Below are 23,714 nucleotides of genomic sequence, written 5' to 3'. Positions count from 1 at the left end.
GAACCTGATTCCCTTCCTCAGATCACATTCCTCCGCCCGTCCCGCTCCCGCCGCCAGCGCCAGCGGAGGCCCTAGTCTCCGGCTCCAACTATTCCAACCATCCCGGGAAGGGTGGGGCGCTCGGCTCTTGGGTCCCCCTCCGCCGCCCCCCTTCGTCGATCTCCCCTTCTGCCCCGTCCCTCCCCTTCTGGGGTGGGGCCAGCCAATGAGCGATCAGACTACGGAGTTTGGCCGGGGAGCCGGGGAGCTCACCGATCCCCCGCTCGGCAGTTCTGGCCGCTGTCCCGGTGCGCACGGACGTGGCTCGAGTTTCCCCTGCTCTCGGCTCTCGCCCGCTTGCTCTCCCCCCTTCCGCTCCTGCTTCTCTCCTGGTCTCCCGCTCCAGCTCCAGCTCCACCCGGCGGGCCACGCACGGCTCCGGGTAGCCATGGAGGACCCCACGCTCTACATTGTCGAGCGGCCGCTTCCCGGGTACCCCGACGCCGAGGCCCCGGAGCTTTCCTCCGCTGGGGCGCAGGCGGCGGAGGAGCCGTCGGGGGCCGTCTCAGAAGAGCTGATCAAGTCGGACCAGGTGAACGGCGTCCTGGTGCTGAGCCTCCTGGACAAAATCATCGGGGCCGTAGACCAGATCCAGCTAACCCAAGCACAGCTGGAGGAGCGACAGGCGGAGATGGAGGGCGCCGTGCAGAGCATCCAGGGCGAGCTGAGCAAGCTAGGCAAGGCGCACGCCACCACGAGCAATACGGTGAGCAAGCTGCTGGAGAAGGTGCGCAAGGTCAGCGTCAACGTGAAGACCGTGCGCGGCAGCCTGGAGCGCCAGGCGGGGCAGATCAAGAAGCTGGAGGTCAACGAGGCTGAGCTGCTGCGGCGCCGCAACTTTAAAGTCATGATCTACCAGGTGAGCCCACGGAGCGGACGGCGCCCAGAGCTCCCGCGCCCGGCCCGCGTCTCCGGCCTGGGATTTGGGGTGGGGAGACTTGCCCGTGGCGCGGCTCCCCTCCCAGCCTGGTCCGGGCGCCCGGGAGATCCACCCTCCTTCCGGCGAGCGCGACTGGGGTGGGGTGGGGTGGGATGGGGTGGAGGGAGCGGCGAACTCCTGGGGCGCGTAGAGGGGCGCGCTCTGCACCTCGCACCTCCCCACTCAGGTCCTTCCCTCTGGTCCCAGACTTGTAGCAGAACCGAATTAGCGGGTGGACTTGAGGACGCTGCCTCCCGCAGACTGCTCCCTCCCTAATTGGTTCTGTCAAACTTCTTCCTACTTGGGGGAAGTTTCTAGGAAAGTCAGGGGTCCCCGGCGATCGTTGGGGTCCGCTGTAAGCGGACACTGGCTGCGGGGCCCGGGCCTGGGGCCTCCGCGCCTGCGGGCCTGATATAGCGGGTGATTCAGGGCTCAGGCACGCACCAGAGGGAGCTGTGCCAAGCGGGGGACGCGACCGCCAACCTCCTCCCCCGACCCTGCGCCCCCGCGACCCCGCATCGGCCTCGGCGGCCCACCCCTGTCCCTTCGCTGCGCTCTGCTCCTGGCCTCCAGGCATTTTCAGGCCCTTGAGGACACCCTCACCCGCGGCTCGCGGGCACCCTGGGCCTCCTGGAAGCGGGCGGGGCTGGGCGGGGAAGAGTGGGCGTCAGGAGTGCAAGGGGGGCTGGTGGAGTGGGTGGACAGCCTCTGCGGGGTCCGGCGGTCTGGGCGCAGTCTGGGCGCGGTGAATCACCCCGCATGCCTGCGGGGGCGGGGGCCAGGCGCAGCCGCGCAGCGGGCTGGAGGAGGCTGGCGCCCCCACACCCCCGGCTCCGCCTGGAACCACTTGTTGCTTTCTTTGCACCTCTCCCCATTCCTCCCACTTGGATAAAAATGTAACTTTTGGATCATAACCCCCAATAAACCTAGGAGTCTCGGGTTTCTATGCTGCTCCTCTCCACGCCGCCTCCGCAGTGCCATCGTGGATAATATCTTGGGCTGGGCGGGAAGGGCTCCAGCCTGGCTCCTCCCTGCCTCCCAAAGGCCTGCTGATGCTCGTAACCCCAGTGAGGCGGGATCGTGCGGGGCGGGGAGGTTAGTCTATGCTCCGCTCTCCCCTTCCTTTCCCTGCCGAAGGGAATGGAAAGAAAGGGAAGGCTGGATTTCTCACACCCTCCAAGTTATAAGACCCCCTTTCCGGGAGTTGTGGCTCTGCTGACTGCTCTGGGGCCTGGTCGAGCCGGTTCTGAGTGACCATCTGGGGTGAGATGAGGGGGTCCTTGGCTTGGTCTCCCCAGGAGGAGCTAAGATAGATGCAGATCCGGACAAGTATCTGGGAAGAGTAGAGACAGAAAGGTGGGTCAGCCGGTACCTATCTGAGGTGGTGAGACAGAGGCAGAAATGGCACTTGTCCCCCTCCCCACCCTTACACCGATGACTGACTCCTCCCAGGAGGCATATACGTGGCTTTTAAAAAGCTTTACTTCCCGGCGGGGCGCGGTGGCTCAAGCCTGTAATCCCAGCACTTTGGGAGGCCGAGACGGGCGGATCACGAGGTCAGAAGATCGAGACCATCCTGGCTAACACGGTGAAACCCCGTCTCTACTAAAAAATACAAAAAACTAGCAGGGCGAGGTGGCGGGCGCCTGTAGTCCCAGCTACTCGGGAGGCTGAGGCAGGAGAATGGCATAAACCCAGGAGGCGGAGCTTGCAGTGAGCTGAGATCGCGCCACTGCACTCCAGCCTGGGCAACAGAGCGAGACTCCGTCTCAAAAAAAAAAAAAAAAAAAGGCTTTACTTCCCCTACTTAAGCACTATTTGGATAGAAAATGTTTGCCCAGAGCTATTTCCACTTAGTCTAACTGCTTGGAGGAAGCAGGATGAGAGGGGGGGCTTTTGATGTTTTTTAAGAGACCTGCTTAGTACTGGGGACATTGAGAGGAGGGGAACAAGACAGGGGTCTGGGACAGCAAGCCAGCTCTATATTTCCTCCAGAGCCTGGTGTGGCCGAGGGCCACCATGAAGAGCTCGAGGGGTGACCCGTCTCACTAACTGTCCCAGACCATAGAACCTGGGAAAGGTCTTGGCCTCAAGGTAAACTTCCCTATGCCAAAGATGGAGATTCTGAGAGAAGAAGGAAAGGTATGGAGGGAGAAAGACTTCTCTGCAGAGGCCAGTGGCATCCCTTTGTTCCACCCTCTCCAGCAATCTGAAGGGATATGTCTATATTTTAGGGGGTGGGAGGGAATGTGTTCTAATCACAGGTGACTTCAAATGCATCTGCACTAAACCAAGGCCAGTGGGGGACAGAGAATTGAGGTAGTAAGAGTAGCCCAAATGGAGTCCCAAACCCACAGAGGGAATAACTAAGAACTAAAATGGCCCCAACCTGGGGAGGACTTCAGAAGTAAGGAAAAGATTCCAGCAAATGGGGTGAGGCTTGGGAAAGCAGAACTTCCCTGAGCTGCAGAGCAGATGTTCCAGGTGGGGACGATGGAGTGGGGACCCAGCTGCTGTAGGAAAGCAGAGGCTGCTCCTGCTCCTCCCCGAGGTCTGCAGGCCTGAGAAGGGAAGGAGGTAAAAATAGCTCTGTGCCTTGGCAGGCCTATTAGGGAAGATTGGGGGCAGCAGCATTTATGGTAAAGTCTGGCTGAAGGGGGAGGATGCTTGGGTGGCCAGGCAAAGAGACAGAAATTTGGAGAAAGGTTCCTGGGATGGTGTGAATTCTCTGGAGGAGCCATGGGGGAAGGAATGCTGTATTCCCCACTTCAGGGATGGGAGTTGATGATATGGCAGTGGGGGCAGGGCAGAGGAGAACACCAAGGATGAGAAGTCTCCAGTTGTAGGATCCAGACATCTGGACTTCCATACCCTATTCCTGGGGAGAAAAGGAGGGAATCCCTTGTATGACCCCACCCCATATTCAGGGAACTTCTAGACTTAATGATTTCACAGCTTAAGTTTGCATTTGAACACACACACATACACACACACAAGAAATTCAGCACCTCCCACCCCAAGATACCACAGCCCTCATCTTAAACTCACTTCTGAGTCATCACTGCCCTTCTCTGGCATTTCCTTCCCTGTCTCCCAAACAAAATCTAGCAGTTTGACATCGCATCCTATCAGACGACACTTAGCTAGCAACAGTTAGTGAATGAGAGAAGTGAATTCTTCTAGTTATAGGAGTTAGTGGGCTGAGGGCTGCAGGAGGATCAGGCCAGATTGTGAATATAGAGGCAGGTGCTCCAAAATACCATGCAGAGGCCGGGCGAAGTGGCTCATGCCTGCAATCCCAGCACTTTGGGAGGCCGAGGCAGGTGGATCACTTGAGGTCAGGAGTTGGAGACCAGCCTGGCCAACATGGTGAAACCCCTGTCTACTAAAAATTAGCCGGGCATGGTGGTGAGGACCTGTAATCCTGGTTACTCGGAAGGCTGAGGCAGAAGAATGACTTGAACCCAGGAGGCAGAGGTTGCAGTGAGCCGAGATCGTGTTACTGCACTCCAGGCTGGGCGACACAGTGAGACTCCATCTCAATAATAATAATAATAATAATTAATGAATAAAATAAAATACCATGCAGATGAGTGGAGCTATTATCATTAAAGAGCCAATTCTTCCAGGCAACAATTTGTTTTTTGGGTTTTTTTTGTTTTGTTTTTCAGACAAGGTCTCACTCTGTTCCCCAAGCTGGAGTGCAGTGACACAGTCATATCTTATGCAGTCTTGAACTCTTGGGCTCAAGTGATCCTCCTGGTTCAGCCTCCCGATTAGCTAGGACTACAGGTGCCCAACACCATGCTCGGCAAATTGTTTTTTTTTTTTTTTCATATTTGTAGAGTCCGGGGTCTCACTTAGTTGCCCAGACTGATCTCAAACTCCTGGGTTCAAACAGTTCTCCTGCCTGGGCCTCCCAAAGTGCTGGGACTATAGGCATGAACTACCACGTGCATCCAGTTTGCTTATTTTTAAATTTAAAAAGGCTTTATTTTTAATTATGGATACATAATAGTTGTACATATTTTTGGAGTACATGTGATATTCTGAGACAAGCATGCAATGTATCATGATCAAATCAGGGTAATTAGAATATCCGTCATATCAAGCATTTATCATTTCCTTGTGTTAGGAACATCCCAATTCCACTCCTTTAATTATTTGGAAATATGCAATAATTTCTGTTAACTATATTACCCTATTGTGCTACTGAACATTTGATCTTATTCCTTCTATCTAACTGTATTGTTGTACCCATTAACCATCCCCTCCAGGCAACAATTTGCAGAGTAGAGCTCTTTTAGATCCAGAAAGTGGGGATAAAATGGAAATACAGGGCCGGGCACGGTGGCTCATGCCTGTAATCCCAGCATTTTGGGAGGCCGAGGCGGGCGAATCACCTGAGGTGGGGAGTTAGAGACCAGCCTTACCAACATGGAGAAACCCCGTCTCTACTAAAAATACAAAATTAGCTGGGCGTGGTGGCACATGCCTGTAATCTTGGGAGGCTGAGGCAGGAGAATCATTTGAACCTGGGAGGCAGAGGTTGCAGTGAGCTGAGATCGCGCCACTGCACTCCAGCCTGGGCAACAGAGCAAGACTCTGTCTCAAAAAATAGTATAGTATAGTAAATACATAAACCAATAATACAGTGATTTATTATCGATATCAAGTATTATGTACTGTATATAATTGTATGGGCTAGACTTTTATACAACTGGTAGTGCAGCAGGTTTGTTTACACCAGTAATCACTATAAACACTTGAGAAATTCATTTCACTAACAGATTATGATGGCTACAATGTCAGGCTAGAGTGCAGTGGTACGATCGTGGCTCACTGCAACCCCTCTGCCTCCCAGGTTCAAACAATTGTTCTTCTTCAGCCTTCCAAGCAGCTGGGATTTACAGGTGTGTGCCATCATGCCTAGCTAATATTTTTGCATTTTTAATAGAGACAGGGTTTCACCATGTTGGCCAGGCTGGTCTCGAACTCTTGGCCTCAAGCAATCCACCCGCCTTGGCCTCCCAAAGTGCTGAGATTACAGGCATGAGCCACCGCAACCAGCGTCCATTACAATCTTATGGGACCACGGTTGTGTATGCCGTCCATTGACTGAAACGTCATTATGTGGCTCATGATTATAACTGTGTTCTGGAGCAGTTTTGAGGAGGCAAAGTCAGTGACTTACATATGGACCAGCAGCAACAGACCATCAGACCTGCTCCAAGTGCTTGGGGATAAGGGCCAGGAAGCATTTAAGAGATTAGGTGTCTCGTGGGCATTGAAGGGGAGGGCACCAGGGCTGGAAGGAGAGCCTGATGGCTTCTCCTCCCCAAATCTCAACCCATCCTGTACCTCTTTCCTGGATTCAATGCAAATTAGGGCTACCTTGCTCCAGAAGAACCCCAAACCTTTGTCCAAAAATATTCTCAACCCAGGGCTTTAGTCCCTTTCATCCCTAAAACCCAGCGGCCATGGAGAGTATGCATACTACATCCTTCCTCCCAAACTCAGTTTGGGTTGTTTTTCCTGGTCACTGGGTCCAAAGCAGGGAGGGTATTTTTAGGGGTGTTCCCAAGACCAAAGGAAATCATACTATCCCTGGGCTCCTCCCTCCTTTTTTTTTTTTTTTTTTTTTTGAGAAAGGGTCTTAGCTCAGTAGCCCAGGCTGGAGTGGTGCTATCGTAGCTCACAGCAGCCTCAAACTCCTAGGCTCAAGCAATCCTCCCATCTCACCATCTCAGCCTCCTGAATAGCTGAATCTACATGCCCAGCTAATTTTTAAATTTTTTCTTTTTTTTTTTTTTCAGACAGAGTCTTGCTCTGTCACCCAGGCTAGAGTGCAGTAGCATGATCTCGGCTCACTGCAAGCTCCACCTCCTGGATTCAAGCAATTTTCATGCCTCACCATCCTAAGTAGCTGGGATTACAGGCGTGCACCCCCATACCTGGCTAATTTTTGTATTTTTAGCAGAGACGGGATTTCACCATGTTGGCCAGGCTGGTCTCGAACTCCTGACCTCAGGTGATCCACCTGCCTCAGCCTCCCAAAGTGCTGGAATTACAGGCCTGAGTCACCATGCCCAGCCTAAATTTTTTTTCTAGAGGGTCCCCACTATTGCCCAGGCTGGTCTTGAATTCCTGGGCCCAAGTGATACTCCTGCCTCGGCCACCCAAAGTGCTGGGGTTATAGGCGTGAGCCACCCGGCCTTTTTATTTTTATTTTTCATATTGTAAAGGTCAAAGTCAAAAGCATGAAGAGACAACAAAGAGTGGGCAACTGATAGCAAGAGGGGAGGGGATATTGTTGCTAAGCAACTAACCTCAGAAGTAGGAGTGGCTTGGGCCTTTTTTTTTTGGAAATATAACATTGTGAATCATCATTCTGTCATTATAAATTTTTTAAATTTTTCTTTTCTTTGCTTTTTTTTTTTTTTTTTTTTTGGTTTTTGTTTTGTTTTGTTTTTCCGAGACAGGGTCTTGCTCTGTTGCCCAGGCTGGAATGCAGTGGCAGCTATCATGGCTCACTGCAGCCCCTGCCTTCCAGGCTCAAGCATTCCTCCTGCCTCAGGCCCCCAAGTAGCTAGGACTACAGATGTGCACCACCATACCCAGCTAATTTTTGTATTTTTTGGTGGAGATGGGGTTTCTCCACGTTGCCCAGGGTCTCCAGTTCCTGGGCTCAAGCAATCCGTCTGCCTCGGCCTCCCAAAGTGCTAGGATTACAGGCGTGAGCCACTGTACCTGGCCTCATTATCCATTTCTTGAGCTAGAGGACACTGTGATCAACTTCATCTCCTTCATTTTGTGGTTTAGGAAGCTGAGGCCCAGAGAGGGGAAGTCACTAGCCTATTGTCACTCAAGTGATTGGGAGTCAAACTGGAGCCAGAACCCAGGTGTACCTTCCGCTACACTGACTGCTCCCCACCCCCTCCTTCCGTTCTGAGCTCTGTGGCAGAAAGCTGGGTGAAGACTAGCCCTGACTAACCTAGGGGTAGCTGTGGCTCCGCCACCTGCTGAGGGAGTTAGTTGCACAGTCCTGGCGCTGGGGCAGCTTTGCGTGTGCATGTGTGTGTGTGTGCGTGTGCGGTGTTGGCTATGAGTGGCCATTAGCTGCTTAGCCTTGTGAGTGCTGAAGTAGAGGCAATGTGTAGTCACCTGGCCTGGTGATGGTGGGAGGGGAGGGATGTACGGGAGGGGAGGGGTGTAGGGAAGGAGTGGAGCTCCTGGTTGGCCGTGGTGTGCCCTGGCAGGGACTCCACACCTGCCTAGGAGAGGGACATGTTGGTTCCCTTCCTCTTCAGCCTCTCTGCCACTGCCACCTCCTCCTTGTACCCTGCAGGGCAGGTTGGGACCTGCTGCTTTGTTTTTTTGAGACTACGGGCTTTGTTGAGTACTGCTATCAGGCTTTGTCGAATACTGCTATCGCCTGAGTCTAATAGTGCCCCCCAAGTGTCCCTCTCTCCTGGCTTCTGATTGCTCGAAGCAAGAAGCCTATTGTCTTTGGCAACTAAGCCTCTCAGGAGAGAGAGTTAGGGGCTGCTGCAGAGGTCCCGGGGACATAGGCTCACCTGTCATAAAAATAGCTTGGTTTTGCCGGGCACAGTGATGTGTGCCTGTAGTCCCAGCTACTCAATAGGTTGAGGCAGGAGGATCGCTTGAGACTAGGAACTTGAGGCCAGGTTGGGCAGCATAGAGAGATCCTATCTTAAAAAAAAAAAAAAAATAGAGCTTGGTTTTGGATCCTGATTTCCCTGTGCATTTTAGTGTATAATATCTTAAGTGATAGCAAGAGGGAGGAGTGGTGAGAAAGACAGAAGGTCGGGACATGGCCAAAGGGAAATTGCCAGGATGTCCTTCTTCCATGCCTATCCCTCTCCTCATTTGGGGTAGCATCCTGTGTCCACCTTACCCCAGGGAAGAATGAAAACAGATTAAGCTGGGCACGCTGGCTCATGCCTGTAATCCCAGCACTTTGGGAGGCTGGGGTGGATGGACCATTTGAGGTCAGGAGTTCAAGACCAGCCTGACCAACATAGCGAAACTCCATCTCTACCAAAAATACAAAAAAAATTAGCTGGGTGTGGTGGCACACACCTGTAATCCCAGCTACTCGGGAGGCTGAGGCAGGAGAATCACTTGAACCCAGGAGGCGGAGGTTGCGGTGAGCCAAGATCACACCACTGCACTCCACAGTCTGGGTGACAGAGCAAGACTCCGTCTAAAACACAACAACAACAACAAAACTGGGATTGGCAGAGTCTGACTCTGAAGACAGTGAAGTCGTGTGCCTTCATATTTACTCATCTGAGCCTCCCCAGTTATAATCCAACAAATGGCCTCTTAGAAAACTCCTTATCCACCTCTAGCAGCCTCCATAGCCTTCCTATGATTATGGCTGGGGAGGGGTTGAAGGTGGAAGCCCAAGAATGCGACTAGGGAATATTGTAGAGGGAGGAAGGGAGGGGTTCAATTGAAGCTGTTTGTTAATTCATGGGCTTGGGTTTGCCCCACCCCTTTTGGCCCCAGGGCCCTCTTTTTTTTTTTTTTTTTTTTCCCTTTTTGAGACAGAGTCTTGCTCTGTCGCCCAAAATGTGAAGAGCTGGACCTCAGCTCACTGCAACCTCCACCTCCCTGGTTCAAATGATTCTCCTGCCTCAGCCTCCCAAGTAGCTGAGATTACAGGTGTGTGGCACCGGCCCCACTAACAGTATTTTTTGCAGAGACCTGGGCCATGTTGCTCAGGCTGGTCTTGAACTCCTGGGCTCAAGGGATCCACCCACCTTGGCCTCCAAAGTGCTGGGATTACAGGGATTACAGGCATGAGCCACCATGCCCAGCTCCCAGGGCCCTCTTGATGAAGCATTTAAAATGAGTTTCTAGGCCAGGCATGGTGGCTCACGCCTGTAATCCCAGCACTTTGGGAACCCAAGGAGGGCAGATCACTTGAGGTCAGGAGTTCAAGACCAGCCTGGCCAAGATGGTGAAACCCTGTCTCTGCTAAAAATTCAAAATATTAGCTGGGCATGGTGGCACGCACCTGTAATCCCAGCTACTCGGGAGGCTGAGGCAGGGGAATCACTGAAGCCAGGAGGCAGAGGTTGTAGTGAACCGAGATCAGAGATGACGCCACTGCACTACAGTTTAGCAGCCTGGGTGATAAAGAAAGACTCCATCTCAAAATAAAATAAAATAAAATAGGCCAAGTGCAGTGGTTCCTGCCTGTAATCCCAGCACTTTGGGAGACCGAGACAAGAGGATCACTTGAGGCCAGGAGTTCCAGAAGAGCCTGGCCAACAGAGTGAAACCCGGTCTCTACTAAAAATACAAAATTAGCCGGGCGTGGTAGCATGCACCTGTAATCCCAGCTATTCGGGAGGCTGAGGCAGGAGAATTACTTGAACCTGGGAGTCGGAGGTTGCAGTGAGCCAAGATCGTGCACTGCACTCCAGCCTGGGCAACAGAATGAGACTCTGTCTCAAAAAAATAAAATAAAATAGTTTCTAGCCTGGGCAACATAGCGAGACCTTGTCTCTACCAAAAAAAGAAAAAAGAAAAAAAAAAGATTAGCTGGGTTTGATGGTATACACCTGTAGTCCTGGATATTTGGCAGGCCGAGGTAAGAGGATTGCTTGAGCCCAGGAGTTGGAGGCTGCGGTGAGCTATGATTGTGCACTGCACTCCAGCCTGGGCAACAGAGCAAGACCCCATTTCTTTAAAAAAAAAAAAAAAAAGGCCAGGCGCGGTGGCTCAAGCCTGTAATCCTAGCACTTTGGGAGGCCGAGACAGGCGGATCACGAGGTCGGGAGATCGAGACCATCCTGGCGAACACGGTGAAACCCCGTCTCTACTAAAAAAATACAAAAAACTAGCCGGGCGAGGTGGCGGGCGCCTGTAGTCCCAGCTACTTGGGAGGCTGAGGCAGGAGAATGGCGGGAACCCGGGAGGCGGAGCTTGCAGTGAGCTGAGATCCGGCCACTGCACTCCAGCCTGGGAGACAGAGCGAGACTCCGTCTCAAAAAAAAAAAAAAAAAAAAAAGTGGTTTATTTCCATCCTAATATATTGTGCTCCCCTCCCTACTCACCAGCCCCTACTCTGCATGCCACCAAGGCCCGTTTTTCTCAACTCCTTTCGCACCCACCCCAAGCCCCATTTAAACCCCTTTTCCTCATCTTAGCCCAAGAAGAAGCCGAATGCACCCTCTGACCCGGCCACAGCCAAGATCGTGCCTTTTGACCTGCCTGAGACTGAACCCTTTGACCTGAAGCCTGAGACAGTGCCTGAGCTCCCACCCTTTGACCAGATGCCTAGGGCACTGCCGTATTACCCAGAGCCTGGTCCCCGGCCCACCCCAGAGGAGCCGACAGCCAGTGGGAGTGTTTAGGGTCTCCGGGGTCCCGTTCTGTGGGCGTGGGGTCTCTCTCCAATCCACTGTCAGCCCACAGCCTGGTGGTGATCGCTGCCAGGAGAGCTGCCATCCCCAGCCACTGCCCACTGTGGACGGGTGCCGGGTACTGTGAGAACACTGGCGTTATGCAGAGTTCAGGCGAATGGGGTGTATACAGTGGGGGGTGGGAGGGGAAGGGAAGGGGCTTCCCCACTTCTTGGTTTCTGTTTTTAATAGTAAATGCTCCCCTACACTTAAGCTGCACCCGAAGGCTGCCCAGCATGAAGGCATATGACTTCTGGTTCCGCCTTCCCCCTGCTGCCTCCTCCTCAAGGACAACCCAGCTTGGCCCAAAGCCTCTTTGGAGAGAGCCGTCCTGAGGCCCAGGCCTGGGGTCTGTTCTGTGCCCTCTCCACCCGCTCCCTGCAGCTGAGGAAAACATTTACACGTATTTTTTCCAGTTTCTTTTAGCAAATGCTTTGCAAAGAGATCGCTTGTGTTTGCCAGATCCTGCCTTGGGTGGGGTGCCCAAAAGCTGCTAACTCACAGAGGCCAGGAGGGGGGCATTCTAGCTGGCTCTGGCTCAGGTCCTCTGGCTTTTCCTATAGCTCAGTGTTTCTCAACTTAAAAAAAAATTTTTTTTAGAGATGGGGTCTCACTATGTTGCCCAGGCTGGTTCCGAATTCCTGGGCTCAAGTGATCCTCCCGACTCAGCTTCCCAAAGTGCTGGGATTATAGGTGTGAGCTGCCTCACCCAGTCAGTTTCTGTTGTTGTTGGTTGTTGTTGTTTTCATAATCACCCCCCTGTTAGTTTTGTTTTTTTGTTTTTGTTTTTTTTTTTTGAGACAGAGTCTCGCTCCGTGGCCCAGGCTGGAGTGCAGTGGCGCCATCTCAGCTCACTGCAAGCTCCGCCTCCGGGGTTCACGGCATTGCCCTGCCTCAGCCTCCCGAGTAGCTGGGACTACAGGCACCCGCCACCAAGCCTGGCTAATTTTTTATATTTTTAGTAGAGACGGGGTTTCACCGTGTTAGCCAGGATGGTCTCGATCTCCTGACCTCGTGATCCGCCCACCTCGGCCTCCCAAAGTGCTAGGACTACAGGTGTGAGCCACTGTGCCTGGCCTTTTTTTTTTTTTTTTTTTTTTTTGAGACATAGTCCTACTCTGTCACCCAGGTTGGAGTGCAGTGGAATGATCTCGGCTCACTACAACCTCCACCTCCTGGGTTCAAGTGATTCTCCTGCCTCAGCCTCCCAAGTAGCTGGGATTACAGGCATGCACCACCACACCCAGCTAGCTTTTGTATTTTTTGGTAGAGACAGGGTTTCAAACTCCTGACCTCAGGTGATCTGCCTGCATTGGCCTCCCAAAATGCTGGGATTACAGGTGTGAGCCACTGTGCCTGGCCCTTTTAGATTTTTTTTTTCTTTTTTCTTTTTTGAGACAAAGTCTTGCTCTGTCGCCAGGCTGCAGTGCAGTGGCACGATCTCACTTCAATGCAGTCTCTGCCTCCCTGGTTCAGCCTCCCGAGTAGCTGGGATTACAGACTTGTGCCACCACACTCAGCTAATTTTTGTATTTTTAGTAGAGATGTAGAGATGGGGTTTCACCATGTTGGCCAGGATGATCTTGATCTCCTGACCTCGTGATATGCCCACCTCAGCCTCCCAAAGTGGTGGGTTACAGGCGTAAGCCACCACACTTGGCCCCTTTTAGATATTTTTAACCAAGCTGTTCATCTCCCTCATGAAATGTTAAAACAATAGATACACTGTATATCCCTTTATGTACTGTGGCTCTTGGGAGTGGCACAAACCATTGTGATATCTAAGTCCCCTCCCAATCTCCAAGAATCAATTTTCACCGTTTTGGAGGCAGTTTCACCCCTGCCAAGAATGCATGCTAGAGCAGAAGGGAGGGACACTTCTGCCCTTGGAGTCTCTCATCTCCTTGTCTTAGCAACCTCCAGCAGAGGTCCTGAGTTTTAAAGACGTTCTCTCCCCTTCACCTCTCCCCTCCTCTGCACCCTCTTCTAACATACACTCTAAGCAGATCCTGGGTCTCTGAATTACCTCTCCGGTCTCCTCCAGCCATTCCCAGGCAGTGGTTGGGGACCTAGAGCTGGTCAGCTGTAAGTCAAGAGAGCCTCCTACCCAGACCCATGTGGCATCTGTCCCTTTTCCCTAACAAATATGAAGTGCCTGGCCAAGGGCCAGATGCATGATAGGTGCTCAATGACATTATAATCTTATAAAAATCTTCCTAAGCCATAGTGCAAGTTTAGACAGCAGGGTTGGCGGGTGGAGTGGAAGAGGCTGGGAGCCTCCCTGTGGCTCCTCTATGTCCATCCAGGATTGAGGAGCTGTGCGTGCTTGGCAAAGGGCAGGGGGAGTTGTGCATGCTTTTGTTCAGACCTGGTCATTAAAGGTAACTCTGGAAACCAAGCCTGTTGGGAGTGGTGGTTTTGTTTAATAAAAACGGGAAACAGAACAAGCAGAGCCGTCCCTCCTTGCCATCCCCTGAGATCCTTCCTTTGGCTTAGGAGCTCTGCCAGGGAAGTAGGGGTGGGACAAGGGTGGCTGGCCTGTGTGCCTAGGGTGGAGGGAGATGATTTTGCATTGTGTTTGCGATGGTTTTTACCAGCAGGCAGATGGGTGGGACCAAGACAGCACTCCAAGGCTGTGAGTCATGGGGGAAACCTGGCTTGGAGTGGAGGGGAAAAGCTAATGGTGGAATACCCTTTCCAGACCAGCCTATTGGGCATCATCCCAGGATTCAGCTCAAGTTGTTTCGTCTTCTGTCCCCTGACCTTCCACCAAGAAGGCAGCTCCTGGCCAGGCGCAGTCGCTCATGCCTGTAATCCCAGCACTTTGGGAGGCCGAGGCCAGCGGATCACAAGGTCAGGAGATCGAGACCATCCTGGCCAACATGGTGAAACCCTGTCTCTACTAAAAAAAAAAAAAAAAAAATACAAAAAATTAGCCAAGTGTGGTTGCGGACGACTGTAGTCCCAGCTACTCAGGAGGCTGAGGCAGGAGAATGGCGTGAACCCGGGAGACGGAGCTTGCAGTGAGCCGAGATCGCGCCACTGCACTCTAGCCTGGGCAACAGAGTGAGACTCTGTCTCAAAAAAAAAAAAAGAAAGAAAGAAGGCAACTCCTATCGTGTAGGCCATCACTCCAGGAGAAGCCTACAATGAATGGGGTTAGAGCCCCCAGATTCCTTACTGGTCTGGAGAGATTTCTAAATCCAAGAAGAAACCTCCCCTTGGCCAGGCCCAGTGGCTCATGCCAGAAATCTCAGCACTTTGGGAGGCCAAGGCAAGGGGATCACTTGAGCCCAGGAGTTCGAGACCAAACTGGGCAACACAGTGAGACTCTGCCTCTACAAAAACTACAAAAATTAGCTGGGCATGTTGGTGTGCACCTGTAGTTCCAGCTACTTGGGAGGCTGAGGTAGGAGGATCACTAGAGCCCAGCAGGTTGAGGCTGTAGTGAGCTGTAATCATGCCACTGCACTTCAGCCTGGTTGACAGAACAAGACCCCATCTCAAAACAAACAAACAAAAACACAAAAATGACCAGGCGCGGTGGCTCATGCCTGTAATCCCAGCACTTTGGGAGGACAAAGCGGGCAGATCACTTGAGGTCAGGAGTTCGAGGTCAGCCTGGCCAATATGGTGAACCCTGTTTCTACCAAAAAATACAAAAACTAGCCGGGTGTGGTGGCGCATGCCTGTAATACCAGCTACTCGGGAGGCTGAGGCAGGCAAATCGCTTGAACCCAGGAGGCAGAGGTTGCAGTGAGCCGAGATCACGCCACCGCACTCCAACCTGGGTGACAGAGTGAGACCATGTCTCAAAAAAAAAAAAAAAAAAAAAAAAAAAGGCCGGCATGGTGGCTCACACTTGTAATCCCAGCACTTTGGGAGGCCAAGGAGGGCAGATCACATGAGGTTGGGAGTTCAAGACCAGCCTGACCAATATGGAGAAACCCCATCTCTACTAAAAATACAAAATTAGTCAGGTGTGGTGGCACATGCCTGTAATCTCAGCTATTTGGGAGGCTGAGGCAGGAGAATTGCTTGAACCCAGGAGGCGGAGGTTGCGGTGAGCCAAGATCACGCCATTGCACTCCAGCCTGGGGAACAAGAGCAAAACTCCGTCTCAAAAAAAAAAAAAAAAAACACTAAAAAAGCAAAAACCTCTTCTCACTAGGACTGCTCCCTTATGTTGTAGTTTGAGACCTTTCATGGAGCACTAGGAAGATGGCACTGGCTGTAAGAAGCCTGCAGCTCTCTCCCCAGTCCCATTCACTTCCAAGTTCAGCTGGCAAAGACCTTTATCTAGGAAGCCAGGGGCCAGGAAAACCAGCCAGCTCAGCCTTTAGGGGTAGGGGTGGAGCAGGCAGCAGGGGTAGGGGAGAAGTGGGGGATGCTGGGGGTGGGGCAGAGAGACAAAGTGGATTTGTTTTCCAGCAGCTGGGGCTGTTTCCTGACTATTCCCTGCCTGTCACCCTTAATCCCTCCCTAGCCTATTCACATTGTCTGAGTTTAGTGAAAGGAGGGGCTCTCCTCCACCCTTTGGTGGAGCGTGGGTGGGTTTTTAGTCTGGGAGGTTATGAAGGAAAGATCAGAGCTGAATATTTATATATATAATATATATAATATATATATAAAGATCAGCTCTGATCTTTATATATATATATATAAAATACACACACACACACACACACACACACACACACACACACACACTGGGGCTGCAGGTAAATTCTGGGTGGAGATGGATGAAGAAGGTTTAGATCCTAAAATGATACACACTCCAGTAGCAGGCAGGGTAAGGGTGATTGTAGGAGCCCCAAAGTGAATGACTGGAAATCAGAGGAAATGCAAAGAGAGGTTAGACTCTTCTACACTCAGAACAAGGAAAACACCCTTCAATGCCTCAGTGAATAAGAGGCAGAGGGATAAACAAAATGCCCTAGTGATCTGCACTAAGCCGCCTATGGCAGGGGGAGACTACAAGTCCCAGCATGCCCTGTGCCCAGGTCACCTTGCCTGCTGGGAGGTGTAGTTGGGTAACAGAGCTGGAGGTGGCTTGGTGCCCAGCAGATCTGGTGCCCAAATGAGAGAAGAGGTGGAGCCAGCATTCCCTCTTTGTCCCTGCTAATGCTATTGACAAGAAGGGAAGGAAGTTGGGAGAGGGTGTTCCTAGTTTTCAGTATAAACCAGGAAACTCGGGGGGGATGTTGACAGGAGGGAAGAGGAAAGAGGTTGGGGGCTGGGGAAGGAATTTCTGTAGCAGGTGGTGCAGAGATACCGAGTGGCCTATATAGGGGCGGGAGGGGGTGTGTGTCTATGAGAGGACTCAGTTTATGTTGCCTCATTTTCTCAGGGGACAGGAATTTTCTTACAATTCTGGGAAATGGTCTTCCGAAAACCCTTTAGAAACGCAACTGTCTCTCATTTCTTCATTTGAAGTCCCTAAAGGGAGTCTGGGCCAAAGAGGAGATCCTATTGATGATCTTGGTCTGCCCTTTCCCTTTCGGTGCTCAGCCTCCCCTGTTTTCTGATGGGGGTGGAGGTTGGGGAGGGAGTGATCCAGAGATTCTGAAATGTTGGCCAGAGTCAAGATCTTGGAAAATCTTCCCAGAATGGAAAGCAGTTCTGGTACTAAGTCCTCCAAGAAGACAGAAAATCTAAGAACTGGCTCTGAGCTCCAGGGTCATGGAGAATCTGAGACCACTCATCCTACTCCTAGACCTCTGAGCTCAGGCTTTGTGTGGGGGGCAGGGGGTGGGGAAAGCAAGAATTGAAAAGTAATCTCTCTTCCATCCCAAGGTAGGGAAGTCACAACCAGAAGAAATGTCCAGACTGGGGAGAAAACATGTCCTTGGCTCCCAGCCAGCTTCTTCCTCTTTCCAACATCAGTTTCTAAATGTGAGGGAGGGGGAGAAAGACCACTGGCGGAGCCAAACAGTATGAAGGAGTCAAGGAAGGTGGAGGTAGGGGAGGGTGGACCACAGTTCTCCATCTCTCAGGCTGCTTCTGAAATAGCTTGAGGCTAGGTGCAGTGGCTCATGCCTGTAATCCCAGCACTTTGGGAGGCCAAGGCGGGTGGATTATTTGAGGTCAGGAGTTCGAGACCAGCCTGACCAACATGGTGAAACCCCATCTCTACTAAAAAATACAAAAAAATTAGCCAGGTAGCCGGGCACGGTGGCTCAAGCCTGTAATCCCAGCACTTTGGGAGGCTGAGACGGGCGGATCACAAGGTCAGGAGATCGAGACCATCCTGGCTAACACGGTGAAACCCCGTCTCTACTAAAAAATACAAAAAAAAACTAGCCGGGCGAGGTGGCGGGCGCCTGTGGTCCCAGCTACTCCGGAGGCTGAGGCAGGAGAATGGCGTAAACCCGGGAGGCGGAGCTTGCAGTGAGCTGAGATCCGGCCACTGCACTCCAGCCTGGGCGACAGAGCCAGACTCCGTCTCAAAAAAAAAAAAAAAAAAAAAAAAAAATTAGCCAGGTGTGGTGGCGCATGCCTGCAGTCCCAGCTACTCAGGAAACTGAGGCAGGAGAATTGCTTGAACCTGGGAGGCGAAGGTTGCAGTGAGCCGAGATCGCGCCACTGCACTTCAGCCTGGGCCACAAAGTGAGACTCCATCTCAAAAAAAAAAAAAAAAAAAATGAAATAGCTTGAGTCTGGAAAATGCACTCCCTTTACTTTACCTGCTCGGGTGGGTAGGTTTAGCTGTGGGCTCAAACCCCTACCGGCTTTCAACCTAAACAGATACTCCCACCACTTGCTTTTCCGCCTGGCTCGGGCAGTGTGCGATTTTCGGCACCAGAGGGCGCTCGCCCATTTCCAAAGTCTCTCGAGGGCCGCAGTGGTTTAACATCATCTGCGGGTGGACGGGGCACAGGACAGGGTTGGACAACTACAGAGATTTTAGCCCAAGTGCAATTATTACGCAGCCCATCTCCGACCCGAAGCTCGGTCCCCTGCTCGCGCGGTCTGTATAGTCACCATTCGTTCAACACACATGTATTTTTTAGAGAATGGCGGCGCGAGGTTGGGCATGGTGGCTCACACCTGTAATCCCAGAACTTTGGGAGGCTGAGGCGGGCGGATCACCTGAGGTCGGGAGTTCGAGACCAGCCTGACCAACATGACGAAACCCCATCTCTACTAAAGATACAGAATTCAGCCGGGCATGGTGGCGGGCGCCTGTAATCCCAGCTACTCGGGAGGCTGAGGCAGGAGAATTGCTTGAACCTGGGAGGCAGAGATTGCGGTGAGCCAAGATCGTGCCACTGCACTCCAGCCTGGGAAACAGAGCGAGACTCCGTCTGAAAAAAAAAAAAGAGAGAGAGAGAGAGAGAGAATGGCCACAGGGGGTTGGGGTGCCGGAGATGGGGGCTGTGTTGCCCAGGCTGGTCTCGAACTCCTGGATTCAAGCGATCCTCCTGCCTCCGTCTCCCAAAGCCCTAATGTTACATGGGTGAGCCTACACACATGTATTGAGCGCCGCCAGTTTCCTGCGGACTACGCGTGTCCCGTGCTCCCCTCTCTCCAGGATCGCCACCACCCAGACTCAGGCTCGCTCACGTCTCCCTCCTCCCACCCCTCTCATGTCCCTTCTCCTCTTCCCTTAGGATGAAGTTAAGCTGCCGGCCAAAGTGAGCATCAGCAAATCGCTGAAAGAGTCGGAGGCGCTGCCAGAGAAGGAGGGCGAGGAGCTGGGCGAGGGCGATCGGCCCGAGGAGGACGCAGCAGCCCTGGAGCTGTCATCGGACGAGGCGGTGGAGGTTGAGGAGGTTATCGAGGAGTCGCGCGCTGAGCGCATCAAGCGCAGTGGCCTGCGGCGCGTGGACGACTTCAAGAAGGCCTTCTCCAAGGAGAAGATGGAGAAGACCAAGGTGCGTACCCGCGAGAACCTGGAGAAGACGCGCCTCAAGACCAAAGAAAACCTGGAGAAGACGCGGCACACCCTGGAGAAGCGCATGAACAAGCTGGGCACGCGCCTGGTGCCCGCCGAGCGGCGCGAGAAGCTGAAGACGTCGCGGGACAAGCTGCGCAAATCCTTCACGCCCGACCACGTGGTGTACGCGCGCTCCAAGACCGCGGTCTACAAGGTGCCGCCCTTCACCTTCCACGTCAAGAAGATCCGCGAGGGCCAGGTGGAGGTGCTCAAGGCCACCGAGATGGTGGAGGTGGGCGCCGACGAGGACGACGAGGGCGGCGCGGAGCGCGGGGAGGCCGGCGACCTGCGGCGCGGGAGCAGCCCCGACGCGCACGCGCTGCTGGAGATCACCGAGGAGTCCGACGCCGTGCTGGTGGACAAGAGCGACAGCGACTGAGCCGCCCCCGCCGCCACCCACCCCATTCCTCGCTCCTTCCGAACTTCCTCTGTCGCATTCTCTCTCGGCCCCGAACTGGCTGATATTTTTCTAAATTGAAAACACGGCCCCGCCCCAACACCTCCAGGATCTCCCCTCCCAGTCTTAGAGCTGTTAGGACCCGATGGGGAGGCAGCCCCCGCAGTGGACAGCCCCCGCTTGGACACAGTCCGGGTGGAATGGGAAGGGAATGGGCGATCCCTGTCCTGGTTATCCAAAACGGGATCTCAGAGGAAATTGCAGTGATTCCACAGTTAGGCCCCTCTGGGGGGGGCTGCCTTCCCCTCAGCCTCTCCTCACACCACCCACCCAGCTGCTGTCATTCCGCTCACTGAGCTCTTCATTCTCACCCTGACCCTGGGGGACTCAAAGCCAAAACTGCCCAAAGAGAAAAGATTGAATCCTAAAGGGGATCCTTGCCCCCATGGGAGGCCCCCTACTGGAAGGATGTGAAAGCAGCTTTGGGGTGAAACTGAGGCAGTGGGGAAGAGAGCAGAATGAGCCCTCACCCTGGCTGGAGGTCCAGCACAGGCTGTATCTGCAGAGGGACCCAGAGGAACGCTGGAGCCAAGAGAAGCCCTGGAAAGGAGGGGTGGGGAACGACATGTGAGGGATGGCACACTGATGTGTTTATGCACCTGTACACAGCAGCACATGGCCATGGCTTTGGAAAGGAGAATGGGAAAATAGGAGAAGGTTGGCCAGGCTCGGTGGCTCATGCGTGTAACCCCAGCACTTTGGGAGGCCCAGGTGGGCAGATCACCTGAGGTCGGGAGTTCGAGACCAGCCTGGCCAACATGGCAAAAACCCATCTTTACTAAAATTACAAAAATTAGCCCGTGATGGTGGCGCATACTTGTAATCCCAGCTACTTTGGAGGCTGAGGTGGGGAGAATTGCTTGAACCCGGGAGGTGGAGGTTTCTGTGAGCCAAGATCGCGCCACCGCACTCCAGCCTGGGTGACAGAGTGAGACTCTATCTCAACAAAACAAAAAAAAAGGAAACTAGGAGAAGGTGGAAATGGGTGAAGAGGGAAGTCCCCTTACTAGCTGCATGAGAAGTCCATCTTACTGTGGTTCTCCATGGGCAGCAGGACCATTTTTCAGAATCAAGAGGGAGGACAGTGTGAGAAGGCGGTGATCCAAAGAGGACAAAGAGGTCAGCCCCACCCGATCCCTCAAATGGGCTCTCGGAGGTGCCCCCAGGGGCAGCCCATTTCTCAAAGTCCAGAAAATTAGGGTCCCAGAAGGGGGCAGCAGCAGGCTGGGAATTAGGAGGGAGAGCAAGGTGCTGGCCCTGCCACCAAGTTCACTCCTGGTTCACTCCTGCCAGTTTCTTCTCAAGCTCCTTCCCTAGCTGGGCATGGTGGCACGTGCCTGTGGTCCCAGCGACTCGGGAGGCTGAGGAGGGAGGATCGCCAGAGCCCAGGAGTTTGAGGCTGCAGTGAGCTCTAATGGTGCCTCTGCACTTCATCCTAGGCAACAGAGCAAGACGCTGTTTAAAAAAGAAAAAAATCCTTCCCTAGAGCTAGAATCCTAAAGCTGCAGAGCTAGCCAAGGCCTCACTGGTTTCCTTGTCCTTGGGGTGCCTTTCCTGAATCTTTGGGGGTGAAGGGAGTATTGCTCCCAGTCCAGAGGCCTGATTCTGTTCAGACCAGGTTCTCAAGAAAGGAGTCCCTTTGTTCCTCCCCATTAAACGGGGTTTGTCAGAAGCAAGAACAGCCCCTCTCCCCAGTCACAGCCTAAAGGGAGGCCCCGAGGGCTTCCTCCTTCCCCCACCTGCTCCTTACCTTCTCTGCCCTGCTTTTTAGAACTGCAGCTCACTGTTTTAAGGGATTGGGGGAGGGAGCCTGGGGACACAAACCTTTTATACAATACAAAGCTTTGCTTTTTTTTTTTTCTTTTTTCCTTTCTTTTCCTTTTTGGTTGTCTTCTGAATGGTTGAAGACCCCTCTGCTGAGGGAGGTTGGGGATTGTGGGACAAGGTCCCTTGGTGCTGATGGCCTGAAGGGGCTTGAGCTGTGGGCAGATGCAGTTTTCTGTGGGCTTGGGGAACCTCTCATGTTGCTGTGTCCTGGTGAGCAGCCCGACCAATAAACCTGCTTTTCTAAAAGGATCTGTGTTCGATTGTGTTCTCTGAAGGCAGTTACATAGGGTTACAGAAGGCAGGAGGGAAGGAGGGAGAAAGGGAGGAAGAACTGTTGGTATAAACTTGTCTCACTTGCCTGGGGTGGGGGAAGGCCAGGGAGATAATAATAATTGCCAATTTATTGAGCCCTTACTCTCTGCCAGGAACTGTTCTGAGCACTTTGGTATGCAATTGCTCATTTAATGTCATAACAACCCCACTAGGCAGAGCCTATCATCATTCCCAGTCTAGATATGAGGAAACAGTGACTTGTCTAAGGTGCCATAGCTGGGAAGCAGTGGCGCTGGGATTCAAAGGCAACTGGATCCTCAATCTGTTTCATGGTTATAACCCTGTGTCTATACAGGTCTGTAACCCTGTGTCCCCCCCAACCCCCCATCCCCCATCCCCCATCCACTTCCCTGTAGTCAGGACATTAGCCTTCCAGACACACCCGGTTACTGTACTCAGCCTGAGCTTCCCACACACATACCCTTTGGAATCATAGGCCTGGAGGAAGCAGCCTAGGGGAGGGGAAAATCAAAGGCTCTCAGAGGGCTGAATATCGGTAAAGAAAGTGCATGACATATCCCAGTTGTATCTACTTTTCTTTTCTTTTTTTTTTTTTTTTTTTTGAGACAGAGTCTTGTTATGTTACCCGGGCTGTAGTGCAGCGGCGTGATCTCCGCTCACTGTAACCTCTGCCTCCTGGGTTCAAGTGATTCTCCTGCCTCAGCCTCCTGATTAGCTAGGATTAGAGGCATGTGCCACTGCGCCCAACTAATTTTTGTATGTTTAGTAGAGATGGGGTTTCATCATGTTGGGCAGGCTGGTCTTGAACGCCTGACCTCAAGGGATCTACCTGCCTTGGCCTCCCAAAGTGCTGGGATTACAGGTGTGAGCCACCATGCCTGGGGCAAATTTCATATGTTGGAAACCCCACATTCATATGTTGATGAGAATTGGAAGTGGGGCCTTTTCAAGGTAATTAGCATTAGATAAGGTCACCAGGGTGGGGCTCCCATGATGAGACCAGTGACTTTATAAGATGAAGAAGAGGACTGGGCAAGGTGGCTCATGCCTGTAATCCCAGCACTTTGGGAGGCCCAGGCAGGTGGATCACCTGAGGTCAGGAGTTCAAGACCAGCTCGGCCAACATGGTGAAACGCCATCTGTACTAAAAATAAAAATATTAGCCAGGCATGGTGGCAGGTTCCTGTAATCCCAACTACTCAGGAGGCTGAGGTGAGAGAATAGCTTGAACCCAGGATGGGGAGATTGTGGTGAGCCGAGATCACGCCATTGCACTCCAGCCTGGGTGACAAAGTGAGACTCTGTCTCAAAATGATGATAATAATAATAATCAGATTCTTCCCATGTGGTGGCAAAAGTGACCATAAATAGCAGCAGGCTTATGGACTAACAGGTGAGTAACCCCAGTAAAGAGAGGTTCTTTCCAGATTTGTCCAGCCAGAATCTCAGCTGTCATACCCTGACAGGTCACATGTCCAAATCACTGTGGCTCTGACCAAACACAGGTCATGTGATCACTTATAGAACCCACATGAAATGTGGAATTAAGAGGGGTATTCATCAGGGCTCTTCAGAGAGACAACCAATAGGATGGATGGACAGGTAGATACAGAAGAGGGAATTGAATGAGGGAATTGGCTCATTTGATTATGTAGGCTAAGAAGTCCCATGGCGAGCCATCTGCAAGCTGGAGACCCTGGGATGCCTGAGCTTGGCTCAGTCTAAGTCTGAAAGCCTCAGACTCAGGGAAGCTGACGGTGTAACTCTTAGCCTGGGGCCAAAGGCCTGAGAACCCATGAG

General features: G+C 52.6%; 1 protein-coding gene across 1 annotated transcript; it reads left to right on the top strand.

Annotated features, from left to right (window-relative positions):
• The first annotated feature begins 238 nt into the window (after window positions 1–238).
• CAVIN1 (caveolae associated protein 1) lies at window positions 239–21,869 on the top strand. The gene is made up of 2 exons (XM_011725100.2): window positions 239–898; window positions 19,011–21,869. Exons 1-2 carry the CDS (start codon window positions 428–430, stop codon window positions 19,713–19,715), a joined length of 1,176 nt encoding a protein of 391 aa, XP_011723402.2. The 5' UTR covers window positions 239–427; the 3' UTR covers window positions 19,716–21,869.
• Window positions 21,870–23,714: the final 1,845 nt, after the last annotated feature.

The sequence above is a fragment of the Macaca nemestrina genome, chromosome 17, assembly GCF_043159975.1.
Source record: "Macaca nemestrina isolate mMacNem1 chromosome 17, mMacNem.hap1, whole genome shotgun sequence".
NCBI classification, from domain to species: domain Eukaryota; kingdom Metazoa; phylum Chordata; class Mammalia; order Primates; family Cercopithecidae; genus Macaca; species Macaca nemestrina.
This window is presented reverse-complemented; position numbering and strand designations above follow the sequence as displayed.

Bases quoted from the DNA above. Each gene is read 5' to 3' on its own strand.
- CAVIN1 (XM_011725100.2), top strand. From the start codon at position 428: ATGGAGGACCCCACGCTCTACATTGTCGAGCGGCCGCTTCCCGGGTAC. The intron at 899-19,010 runs GTGAGCCCACGG...CTCTTCCCTTAG, and splicing joins TTAAAGTCATGATCTACCAG to GATGAAGTTAAGCTGCCGGC.